At 36.4% G+C, this 13,258-nt stretch overlaps 1 protein-coding gene across 6 annotated transcripts in view; it reads right to left on the reverse strand.

Moving 5' to 3' along the window:
* TRPM7 (transient receptor potential cation channel subfamily M member 7) overlaps positions 1–13,258 on the reverse strand; it is a 121,393-nt gene that overhangs the window by 50,300 nt on the left and 57,835 nt on the right. For all 6 annotated transcript variants that reach the window (XR_013520975.1, XR_013520974.1, XR_013520973.1 and 3 more), the window contains exons 11-13: positions 10,945–11,045; positions 7,020–7,154; positions 4,668–4,721 (exon numbers count right to left, since the gene is read on the reverse strand). Coding sequence is in view for 3 of the 6 variants with exons in the window: in XM_035259639.3 (XP_035115530.3) it covers positions 4,668–4,721; positions 7,020–7,154; positions 10,945–11,045 (290 nt within the window). In the remaining 3 variants the exon portion in view is untranslated. The remainder of the gene's footprint in view (positions 1–4,667; positions 4,722–7,019; positions 7,155–10,944; positions 11,046–13,258) is intronic.

Here is a 13,258-nt window from a genome sequence, read left to right on the forward strand (position 1 = left end):
GCAGCTCTCTTTATAGGAGAAATAAATTCTTGTTTCTCTATTTCCTCTGGGAAAATATGGGATTCTGAAGTTCTCAGGTCTCAAAGGTGTGCCTTGAGACAGGAGCATGACCTAAAGCAGGAAGATAGTATCATCTCTCCATTGCCCCAATACTTCACACATAAGAGACAACTGAATTGCTAATCAGCCAACTATTCCATTTCACTGTGATATATATAAAACTAGCATTTTCCTACAAAAAAAAATGCTGTGTTTTGTTTCCAAACTTGCCCAGAAACACAAGTTTTTTTTTTTTTTTTTTTTTTTTTTTGAGACTGACCCTCGCTCTGTCAGCAGGCTGAAGTGCAGTGGCACAATCTCAGCTTACCGCGATGTCTGCCTCCCAGGTTCAAGCAATTCCCCTGCCTCACCCTCCTGAGTAGCTGGGACTACAGGTGTGCACCACCACAACTGGCTAATTTTTTTATTTTAGTAGAGACCTTGGCCAGGATGGTCTCGATCTCCTTACCTCGTGATCCGCCCACGTCGGCTTTCCAAAGTGCTGAGATTACACGCGTGAGCTGCGCCTGGCCTAATGTAAGTATTTTTCTTTAACCAAAATTATACTGGTGATATTACAGGTTTTTACAGCGTTGTCAAGGAATTAACTACCACTTGAAATGTTTAAAGGTAAGACTTCATTTTCCCCATGGCAATTTACAGATGTACTTTTGGAACATACATGATTAGTGAGTTTGGAAAGACTGCCTGTTTCAAAATTTAAAAACTGGTTATAATTTGTATTTATTAACTAATTCAGCCCTCTTACCATCACTACTTTATTTTCCTGATTATAATGTCAGGAACTTGATATTTTTCTTAAAAATGTCTGTATTTTTAATAACTTGGTTTTGCCAGGTGCAGTGCCTATGCCTGTAATCCTAACACTTTGGTAGGCTGAGGCGGGTGGATCACCTGAGGTCAGAAGTTTGAGACCAGCCTGGCCAACATGGTGAAACCCCGTCTCTACTAAAAATACAAAAATTAGCTGGGTGTGGTAGTGGGTGCCTGTAATCCCAGCTACTTGGGAGACTGAGGCAGAAGAATGGCTTGAACCCAGGAGGTGGAGGTTGCAGTGAGTCAAGATTGCATCACTGCACTCTAATATGGGCAACAAGAGTGAAAAAAAAAATCTTGGTTTTATCTGTGAAATTTCTAATTTCTAGATAGCTATATCCTTTGAATCTCTAATTTGAAAATAAACAAAAATACATCATTTCCATCTTGAATACAAGATTTTTGGTTTTAATTCAAGCAACCTCAAAATATGCTGTATGACTGAGAATGTCACCTATGATAGTCTTCATTATTTATTAAAAATAACAAATGCCATTATGGTATGAACCCATTTGAATAAGAAATCAGTAAAATAATGTGAATAATCTAACAAATGTCATGATGATCAAGTTCTCAAACTATACTGGTATGTCATAAAAAAGTTATCAATTTGAATCAAAATATTCGACTACTGCCTTTATTTTAGGATTTAACACTTACAGAAATTAAAAAATAGGGCCTATTACAGCCACCAGTGTAACAACAATGTATGCAAACTCTCATACTTGTTTTCAAAATTTTAACTACCATAAATTCCTTCTTCTGGGGCACATAAGTAAATCATGGTTTAGAAACATGGTCTTTAGGTCTCCCCATTATTTAAGTTTCTAGAAGAAAGGGGGAACTTTGATTATTTTAAAAGACCAAATCAAATTGATATGAAATGCCCAAATAAGTAAATCATTAGATTAATAGTCGCCTACGGTGAGAGACAGAAGTGCAGAGTAGAGAATGAGAAGGAAGGAGGAGTGACTGCTAAAGGGTACAGGGTAACTTTTCGAAGTATTATAAATGCTCTGAAGTTAGACTGTGGCAATGGTTGAACAACTCTGTGAATACAGTAAAGTAAAAAAATGTATGTTTTTTTGGACACGGACTCTTGCTCTGTTGCTCAGGCTAGAGTGCAGTGATGCAATCTCAGCTCGCTGCAATCTCTGCTTCCCAGATTCAAGCAATTCTTCTGCCTCAGCCTCCTGAGAGAGTAGCTGGAACTACAGGCACGCATCACCGTGGATCTAGCTAAATTTTGTATTTTTAGTAGAGATTTGGTTTCATCACGTTGGCCAGGCTGGTCTCAAACTCCTGAACTCAACCACTGCATCCAGACAATATACACTTTAAATGAATGAATTTTGTAATTTGTGAAATACATTTCAATAAAGCTATAAAGAAAAGCACATGCAGGTCAGGGAGGATGGCTCACGCCTGTAATCCTAACACTTTGGGAGGCTGAGGTGGGTGGATCACCTGAGATCAGGGGTTCTAGATCAGACTGGCCAACATGGTGAAACCCCATCTCTACCCAAAAAAAAAAAAAAAAAGTTAGCCAGGTGTAGTGGCATGCACCTATAGTCCCAGCTTCTTGTTGGGCTGAGACAGGAGAATTGCTTGGACCTGAGAGGTGGTGGTTGCAGTGAGCCAAGATCACGCCATTGCATTCCAGCCGGAGCAACAGGGCAAGATTTGTCCCCCAACCCCTCCACCCCCCAAAAAATCAGCCAGGCATGGGGGCAGGCACTTGCAATCCCAGCTACTTGGGAGGCTGAGGCAGGAGAATCGCTAGAACCTGGGAGGTAGAGGTTGCAGTGAGCCGAGATCACACCACTGTATTCCAGCCTGGGCAAGAAAGAGTGAAACTCCATTAAAAAAAATTTTTTTTAAGTATAAAATGTCTCAGTTCTTCCTGTGGGATACTAGTTTGGTATTAAATCAGTTACAAAATAAAGAAAATGACATTTTTAAAAAACATCCTCAAGGTTGTTAAATATGACATTTCTAATGTCATTCTTTTAAGACAGGGTCTCGATGGGTACCCAGAATGGGGTACAGTGGTTCAGTCGTGGCTCACTGCAGCCTCAACTCACGGGCTCAAGTGATCTTCCCTCAGTGCTCCCCTTCATACCCCCAACCAACCATTTTGGGACTACAGGCATGTGACAACATGCTAGGCTAATTTTTACATTTTTTGTAGAGCCAAGGTCTCACTTTGTTCCCTAGGCTGGTCTCAAACTCCTTCCCTTGGGCAATCCTCCCACCTCAGTCAACCAAAGTGCTGGTATTATAGGGTTAAGCCATCAGGCCTGGCCTTCTATGTGTTTAATAGTACACTCATATTTAGTAGCAAGTAAAAGCTGAAATAAAGAATTCTAAACAAAATTTAAGTTTAGAAACTAAGAAGATATTTTAACCAAATAAATAAAAATACTATTTATCAAGGAAAACAAAACTGTATCCAATATCAGTGATATAAATGGCTATAAAAGTGGTTATAAATGTGTAAAACTTTCAGTTCACAAACAATCCTGATAGGAGAGAAGAGGAATAAGAATAAATTAATCTAGTAGTCACACAATAGCTTGAGATCATGACAGTGCTATGCATTCATCACTAGCAACACTAGAATTTTTTTTCCTTTTTAAAAACTTTAAAATAATTTATATATATTTAGAGGGTACAAGTACAGATTTATTACATGTCTATGTTATGCAGTGGTGAAAACTAGGCTTTTAGTGTACCTATTAGCTGAAGAGCGAATAGTGTACCCATAGGTAATTGTTCAACCACCACCTCCCTACCCACCCTCCCACCTTTGTACTCTCCAATGTCTATCATTCCACTTTGTGTCCATAGGTACCCATTGTTTAGCTCCCACTTCTAAGTGAACATGTGCTATTTCACTAAGTTGTTTCACTTAGGATAATGAACCTCCAGTTCCATTCATGTTGCCACAAAGGACATGATTCCATTCTTTTGTATGGCTGGATAGAAATACTAGATTTTTTTTTTAAAGGGGGAGAGAACTTTACAGCATTTTTACTGGCAAAGTCTGCCATTAAGATCATGACCCAGTCCTCAACTTCGTTATTCAACATCCTTCACATTGGGACAATTTTCTAAGGAACAAATTTCTGTTCAAGATAGAGGAAAAAAGACACATTTATCAATGGTCTTTCTTTTATGGACCAATGAACTTTATACATCACATTCTATCTATCCTTGATGATCAGAAGCTCAGCGGTTTTTTGTTTTTGTTTTTTTGACAGTCTCACTCTTGTCACCCAGGCTGGAATGCAGTGGCATGGTCATGGCTCATGGCAGCCTCCCCCTCCTGCCCTCAAGCAATCCCCCTACATCAGCCTCCCGAGCAGCTGGTATTATAGGCATGCACCACCATGTCCAGCTAATTTTTTCACTTTTTGTAGAGAAGGGATTTCACCATGCTGCCCAGGCTGGTCTCGAACTCCTGTACTCAAGCAATCCATCTGACTGAACCTGCTGAAATGCTGGGATTACAGGTTTGACCCACTCATCCCTGGTCCTAGTCTTCATAAAATATCATAAACTCTCTCTTTTCTTGTTTACTGTTACATTATGCTCTGTATTACTCCTCTCTTCCCACATATTTAGCCCATATTTAACTTGTTCTGCAAACTGTCATTTTATTGGTGTTTCTAAAATGGATTTAAATGTTATTTTTTTAAAAAAGATGAAGTATAAGTGATTTCGTAAAATAACATTCTAATTACTGTATTAAAAATAACATTTTTCAAAAACAAAAAATGATTTCTCACCTGTTTGACGTCTCGAACAAGATGAAATAGCATTGGATTAGTTGGACCTTGTTTCTTTAGAGAGAAAAAAGTTACAGCAAACTATTATTTTTCTTCTAAAATAATTTAAACCTTACAGGATTTTTATGAACGTTCTTATATAAATTATACTGTTTTGGAGTTATTTCCTAAAACAAAGAATTGTCACATTTACTGCCAAAAAACAAAGAATCTTAGAGCATCACTAGTGATACATGAGTTTTTGTTTTACAAAAGTCATGTAAACACTACAAGCTTAACAATTCTATCTTAAATTTAAATTTACATTTCTTTAATAATGGAGCTGTACAATACCTTTCTTCTTGTTAAAATGTCTGTTCCTCTGTTTCTGTCACTAATAAAGTTGTATCCAGACTTTAAATATTTTGGGTAACAAGCCTTTAACACAAGCTTGTCCAACCTGCAGCCCATGGGTTGCATGGAGCCCAAGACGGCTTTGAATGTGGCCCAACACAAATTTGTAAACTTTCTTAAAACACTGAGTTTTTTGCAATTTTTTTAAACCTCATCAACTATTGTTAGTGTTAGCATATTTTATGTGTGACCCAAGACAATTCTTCTTCTTCCAGTGTGGTCCAGGAAAGCCAAAAGATTAGAAATCCCTGATTTAACATTTATATATGCCATAATTTCACCATTATCTTACATCACTTCATGTATACTGTTAGAGTATATCTTAGAGTATCACTAAGACTGATCACACAGACTAATCTCAAGTTCTATCTTTCCAGTAATCTCTAGTAATTTTGAAAAAAGAGCCAAATATTATCTCTTCCACCAAGACGGAAGTAAATATCCCAAAGACTTTAGGTAGTCCTTTGACCCATCTGAAATTTAATGCAATGAATTCCAAGTGACACAAATCAAGAGACTTCTTCTCAATACTTTTAATCCTATTTAAAAGAATTATCAAATGGCATTTAATGCCACCCTTGTATTAATTTTTTATATGAGACATTATTACAGTAATAAATTCAATCTACTTTTCTATTTTAATCAAATTTATTTTGTAAAATGTTTTCAAATTAAACTGGGTACACCTACTACTATTTCTTTGGCGAAGAAGTTATTTTCTTTGTCATTCTTGGCTTTCAAATTCTATATAAGATCTAAGATGACCATAATTGATATTGCATATGAATTATATTTTACTTTACTTTGTTCTGTCTTTTTACTATATTTAGTCTATCCACTCAGGGGCTAAGTTCTCTCTACCAATTCTTTCCCATAGGTTAACTTTTTAAAATAAATGTTTCTTCTAAGTTAATAAGAAGTATCTCATATTTTAGGGGTATTGAGAAATTTCATTGTATTTTTCTCTAATGGTATATAATCACATGAAAATGCACTTAGAATTTTTAAAATTCGATTTTATCTTACTCTATTAAATGTTTATCCATTAAAAATAAATTGTTAGTAAATAATAAAAGTACTTTAACACAGCAATTCTCGAAGTGTGACCTGGGGACATCTGAGGTCCCCATGATCCCTTCAGGAGTTCCATGAGATCAAGAATTTTTTCCTAATCATATTAAAATTGTATTTGTATTGACTCATTCTCATTCTCTCAGTGTTTGGTGGAGTTTTTGGCTTTCTGATGTGTGATATTGTGAGATTACATTCAGAAGCAAATAAGAGAATTCAGCTGATAAGGCTAGATTTTAAAGACATTTGCAAAAATGTTTTCCTCTCCTCACCAATTTTTATTTTTTCTTTAAAAATAAAAGCATATCAGCCAGAACAGTGGCTTACACCTGTAATCCTAGCACTTTGGAAGGCCAAGGCGGGCGATCATCTGAGATCAGGAGTTCGAGACCAGCCTGACCAACATGGAGAAACCCCATCTCTACTAAAAATACAAAATTAACAGGGCATGGTGGTGCATGCCTGTAATCCCAGCTACTTGGGAGACTGAGGCAGGAGAATCACTTGAACCTAGGAGGTGGTGGCTGTGGTGAGCTGAGATTTCACCACTGCACTCCAGCCTGGGCAACAAGAGTGAAACTGTCTCAAAAAACAAACAAAAACAAGAAGTTGATCCTATAGTTTTAAAAAGGGGTGAGGGGAGCAAAAGGGAGTTAGGGCTATTAAGCCTACCTTTCCTTCCTATGTGGATCTGGTGACAGGGAAGGGTTCTAAAAACAAGGAAAGGGTTTCAGACTGGAATACAACTAATCCACACTAAGACTGGCTATGTTTTTTTCATATAACCAAGGAAGACATTAAAGGTTTTATCAGTAGGAATGGCTATATTTAGGTAAAGTAACATTTCCTCAAAGAGATAGTCAATAAAGAATTTTAATGTAGACTTACAGTGTTGTAAAGTTCTTCCAGTCTCGGAATGGTAAGGAATTTATGCATGCTTACTCCATTTTCAATAAGAAGTTTTACAAATGCAACTCTATCCATTACAAGAGCATCAAGCATAGCTTGTTCCAAGGATCCAACCTAGGAGTATCAAATTTAATAAATATATATTTCACACATTCTAATTATACAAACACTTCTAAATGTTAAGTCCTTAGGATTTATACTTAATTTGTTCCCAACAGTTTTAGAACAAAATTAGAAAGATGAAATATAGTAAAAAGCTAATAAGACTTAAGGTATTTAGGGAATAGATAAGAAGACCTCTCTAGAACAAGTTTCTTAAAGAATATTCCACAAACGCTATTTCTGTAGAAGAACAAGGGTTACATGAGGGGAAAAACAGAATCCATCATCAATTAAATCTCAGGAAAGAATACCTTAGAGCAATGGCTCTCAGTGTTTAGGGAAGGTTTTGTGGGAAGGATAGTTTCCATAACTGAGTGCTGTTATTAATATTTAATGGGTAGGGTCAAAGGACGTCAGAAATCATGCAATATACTGGACAATTCTACTCAGAAAGAAACCATCCCACATCCCACACAACTTTTTATTATCCTGTTAGATGTTTATGAGTGAAAAACCAGTAATTCTGCCTCACAAATGAACACAAAGTATTTCATCATGGTTTTTGTTCTACAATGAATTTTGCAAAAACACAACCACCAGAAAAATCAGCAAGACTGTACTTGGTTTTCCTCAGAACATTAAAAGAAATTATTCATCATTAGAGAAAAAAAATCATTTGAGAGCAATACAACCTATGTCATTTGTGCTTAATATAACACATCTGTATCATTCAGCATTTGTAGCAATCCTTAATATATTAAAGCCTATTTTACAGACTTCCAAATCAAATACTGGTAAATTAGTAGAAACATGAAATGTAGGTATTTCATTGAGTATTATTAATAAAGGCTGTTTTAATACAGTCTGTATATTTTTAATATTTTTGTGGCAAAATCAATAAAAAACCACTGGTTTTTTACCCATTATTTTTTATTTTATTCTGATTCTATCTTCAGAGGTTCAACACACAACTACACAACTTCTCTAGAGCAACTTGTATTACCATTTATTTTTCCAATCTATCTTCAACTTCCATTACCTAGCAAGGATATAGTCTTCATGATATTTTAAGTATATACTTTTGTTTTTTGAGACAGGGTCTCATTCTGTCACCCAGTGGCATGATCATAGCTCACTGCAGCCTCAAACTCAGGGTTTAAAGAGACCTTCCCACCTCAGTCTCCCATGTAGCTAGAACTACAGGTGTCCACTCCTGTATCTGCCTTTTTTAAAAAAAAAATAGAGACAGGTCTAAAACTCCTGGCCTCAAGTGATCCCAATACTTCAGCCTCCCCAGTACTGGGATTAGAGGTGTGAGCCATCACACCCAGGTATTTTTAAAGTATATACTGATGAAATGTATGCCTTTTACATGATAGAATTTAAAGATGGAAAGTATGTTTTCTGTGGAAAGTATGTTTTCATTTTTCACTGCTCAGTTCTGTCACAACAAAGAAAATATTTTTACATGCTTAAAAATGAGGCCTGATTTCCTAGAAAACAATACTTTTTAGTTTTCTCTACATTAAGAGACTGTAGTTTATCATGGCATGTTACTACTATTTTACTTAAGGTTAGTTCCTTCTTTCGCTTATCACATACAAATAATCCTGATGTTATTACTTATTCTAACATTAATATTCTAACATTATTCCAGTGCCCATTTGATCTTCTCTCTGTTCTTTCTTTGTCCTATACTCGTAAAGGGTGTTTATCTGTTCCCCAGAATATTTAAGTTACCAACAACATACTTGTATTAGCATGCATAACTGCAGCATTTACACTGATTCTTGTTATAACTGCTGGCATCTGACTTACCATGTGTTTTATACTGCCACTCTTGAACATTTATGTACTATTTTTTATTATAAATCATTTTTTCTGTCTTATTACAGTTAGAGCATTATACATATATTCTTAATTTATTACTTATGAAATTTCACTTTAGTAGACTAAAAGGGGATATAACAAAATTAATGTTTTTAAAACAAGAACATTCTTTGTTTATAACCACTGCCCTAGAACAAAAACTAAATTTTCATATCAGAGGAGAAAAAGGAGGCCATTTAAAAAAATGTGTCTGCTTTGTAAGCAGCATTTCCTCAATGCATACTGAACTGCTGGCAAGCAAGAAGAAAAGAAAACAACTGTCCTCCAAATTCTAAGTTTAGCAAGAAACACAAAATCAAATACATAACATTATGCAGAAGAAATCCATCAGACAAACCACATATACACAGAAAATAAATGCTTCATCCAAGCCTTTATATCTGAGGAGAACAAAATCCAGTTATATTATTCAAGGGAAAAATAAGGTTGGTTATAGTCATCACCACAGATGATTAACATTAATTTTTTTTCCTCTGTAGTCCTGCAAGAGGAGAAGGGACTAAATAAACTGTTTTTTATTATACAGGAAATACATTCCCATGGTTTAAAAAAAAAAAAAAACAAACACTACAAAATGGTATAAAATAAAACTTTCTCTCCTTCAGCTCCCATCTCTCCAAGATGAATCCCATGTTAAGTTTTAGAAAGGTACTATGACTACACAGTAGATGTAGATATGCATTGTTTGTACATTTATAAGAATAATTTGCCACAAAGAAGATCATACTGTGCATACTTTTCTGCAATTTGCTGTTTATATTTACTACGTGGACAAAAAAGATCTAGTTCATCCTCCATAAAGGCTGATAATACTTCAAGGTACAGATGAACATTTAATCTGCCCAGGCTCCTAATGATTCAGACATGTAACAAAACTTTAAGTGATCTACTACATACCAAGCTGTTAATACAGCAGTAAACAAATTGAAAAATATTCTTGCCCTCATAAAGTTTACTTTCTTGGAGAAAGACAAACAATAAATAACAGCTACATTATATGGTTTGTCAGATGGTGACAAAAGGTAGAGAGGAAAAAATAGCAGGGAAGAATGCTGGTATAGCGGGATGCTATTAAAATAGGGTGGACAGAGAAAGTCCAAAGAGGCAACATTTGGTTAGAGGCCAGAAAGACATGAGGAATTAAGCCCAAGTGGATATCTAGGGAAGAATGTTACAGATAGAGAGACCAGCAAGTACAAAGCCTAGAGATAGGAGCATGCTTGGTATGTTCACAGAACTGTAAGAACACTAACAAGGTTAGTAAAAAAGAGCAAACGGGATAGTGGTAGCATGTAAGGCTCTGGATTATGCTCTCAGTAAATGAAATGTGATTCATCTCCTGTCAGTAAAAGGAGAGCAAGTATGAGAGTAGTGAAACCAAAAAGGATGCTACTATTTCAGTAAAAGAAAAAACACAAAAGAATGATCATAGAACTAGACCAGGATGATAAAATTAGGTACTTTGAAAGTAGATCTGACAAGATTTACAGATGGAATTGGATTGGAATACATGAGAAAGAGAAAAGTAAAGGATAACACTAAAGTCTCTCATCTTAGAAACTAGGAAGAAGTTGCTCCCGTTTAGTAGGATGAAGAAGACTACAAAAGAAATAGGTCTAAACATCAGGGGGAATGCTAAAATGGATTCTCTTGTACACAGAGCATGAGTTCTAAAGCTTCTTTCAGTTCTAAGTTTCTTAGAGATCTATATACTTTATTAAAAAATAAGGTTTACTCTAGAGGTATATGTTAAATCCTAAACTGGATTAGAATAGTGTAGAAATACTTAGCTAAACTGTTTTTGAACTGTTGGCAGAAAAGTAAAATGTCAACTCAGGTCACAGTTCCCGCAAATACTTTTTTATTACTTAGTGTAATTTAATCGTATTGTGTATGCAGATTATTTACATACCAGCCACTGCTGTCCATAAACAAATACATGATTTTTGGCAATGTCAACTCTATCCCATGCCAATGTAAGGATAAGCTGGTCAAATGCAGATGCATTAGTACCTAATCGAATAAAGAAAATAGTTGATAGGTTCATTAATTTATCTCCATTAAAAAGTGAACACTTTTTTTTTTTAAAAAAAAGAGATGGGGTCTTGGTCTGTTGCTCAGGCTGAAGTGCAAAAGTGATCATGGCTCACTGCAGCCTTGAATTCCTGGGTTCAAGCATACCTCCCGCCTTAGCCTCCGCGAGCAGCTGACACTACAGAAGAGCACCACCACACCCGGCTAATTTTTTAACTTTTTGTAGAGACAGACTCTCACTCTGTGGACCAGGCTGGTCTCAAATTCCCAGCCTCAAGTGATCCTACCACTTTGGCCTCCCAATGTGCTGGGATTACAAGTGTGAGCCACAGTGCCCAGCCCAAACACTTCCGACATCTCCCCACCATTCTTTAATTAACTTACACAACTGGTTTCAGCAACCATTCAGAAGTAGCCTGCCTCAGAGAGTTAAGATTAGCCCCACGGTTAAGAACTTTACCTTTCCAACTATAAACGACATGTTCCCATTCATTGAAAACATTTAGAAATGCAAAAAAATGAGAAGAAAACAAAGATGAACTGTTTCTATCACAGAGATAGTGCTACTAGGATTCTGAAAATAGCCTGTCAGGTGCTTTTCTGTGCATATACAAACTCATACATATACTTTTCATTGTTCATTCAAAAATGGGTCCATACTACAAGTGTTCAGTAGTTTGCTTTATTTTCCTTATCACACCTTGATTCTTCTTAAAATTATATATAAATCCACCTTATATATACTAATAGATGAGCCAAAATTTATTTAACAAACACTTCAAATGGTATTCAGGTTATTTTGAATTTTTTGCTGAGTATGTTTTAGCACATATGCTTGATTATTCAAATAGGATGATTTTCTAGAAGCCAAATTGCTGAATACAAGAATGTATACTTTAAGGCTTTTGATATACTACAAAGTATTTCAGATCACTTCTACCATCCACCAGGGGAGGGGTATAAGTATACCCATTTCTCCAAGTGCCATGGAGAAGGGAGTTTCTTTCTTTTTATGAGACAAGGTTTCTCTCTGTTGTCCAGGCTGGAGTGCAGTGGCATGATCTTGGTTCACTGCAACCTCCGCCTCCAAGGCTCAACTGATCCTCCCACTTCAGTGTTTCAAGTAGCAGGAACCAAAGGTACATGGCACCACACCAGGGTAATTTCCGTATTTTTTTGTAGAGACAGGATTTTGCCATGTTGCCCAGGCTGATCTCAACCTCCTGGGCTCAAGCGATCTGCTTGCCTCAGCCTCCCAAAATTTATTACTGTAACACTAACCATCCTTCCATATTTTCTCCATGCATTTGGATTCCTCTACTAATCATTTATTACATAAGTTCTGAGCCATTTTTCCACAAGGTAGTCACCTTTTTATTAATTTTTAACAGCTCTTTTTGATCCCTTCACTTTAACATTTCTATTTGTTTCCTCATCTATAAAATGAATAAAATCAGAGGAAATATGACTTGTAGAAATAGAGATAAATAATGTAAACCACTTAAACACAGTGGTTAATACACAGAAAAGTACATGGCAAATAATTAATGGATATGGTACGTTTTTTAAACTTTTTTTTTTTGAGACAGTTTCACTGTTGCCCAGGCTGTAGTGCAGCGGTGTGACGTTGGCTCACTGTAACCTCCATCTCCCAGGTTCAAGTGATTCTTGTGCCTCAGCCTCCTGAGTAGCTGGGACTACAGGCACCTGCCACTGACTCCTGGTAATTTTTGTATTATTAGTAGAGCCGAGGTTTCACCATGTTGGCCAGGCTAGTCTTCAACTCCTGACCATAAGTGATCTGCCCGCCTCAGCCTCCCAAATTGCTGGGATTACAGGTGTAAGCCAGCACACTCAGCCTTTGTTTTTATGCAATCCCATTTATAATTTTTTTTTTCCCTTTTTGGTTGCTGGGTTTCCTATCACTTGTGATCTCAATCCTAGATGATATAAATACATTTTATCACAGTATTTTAAAAATGCTTAATGCAGGCTGGGCGCGGTGGCTCAAGCCTGTAATCCCAGAACTTTGGGAGGCCGAGGCAGGCGGATCACGAGGTCAACAGATCGAGACCATCCTGGTCAACATGGTGAAACCCCGTCTCTACAAAAAATACAAAAAGAAAAATTAGCTGGGCATGGTGGCGCGTGCCTGTAATCCCAGCTACTCAGGAGGCTGAGGCAGGAGAATT

Source organism: Callithrix jacchus, chromosome 8 (assembly GCF_049354715.1).
Source record: "Callithrix jacchus isolate 240 chromosome 8, calJac240_pri, whole genome shotgun sequence".
Classification (NCBI taxonomy): Eukaryota; Metazoa; Chordata; class Mammalia; order Primates; family Cebidae; genus Callithrix; species Callithrix jacchus.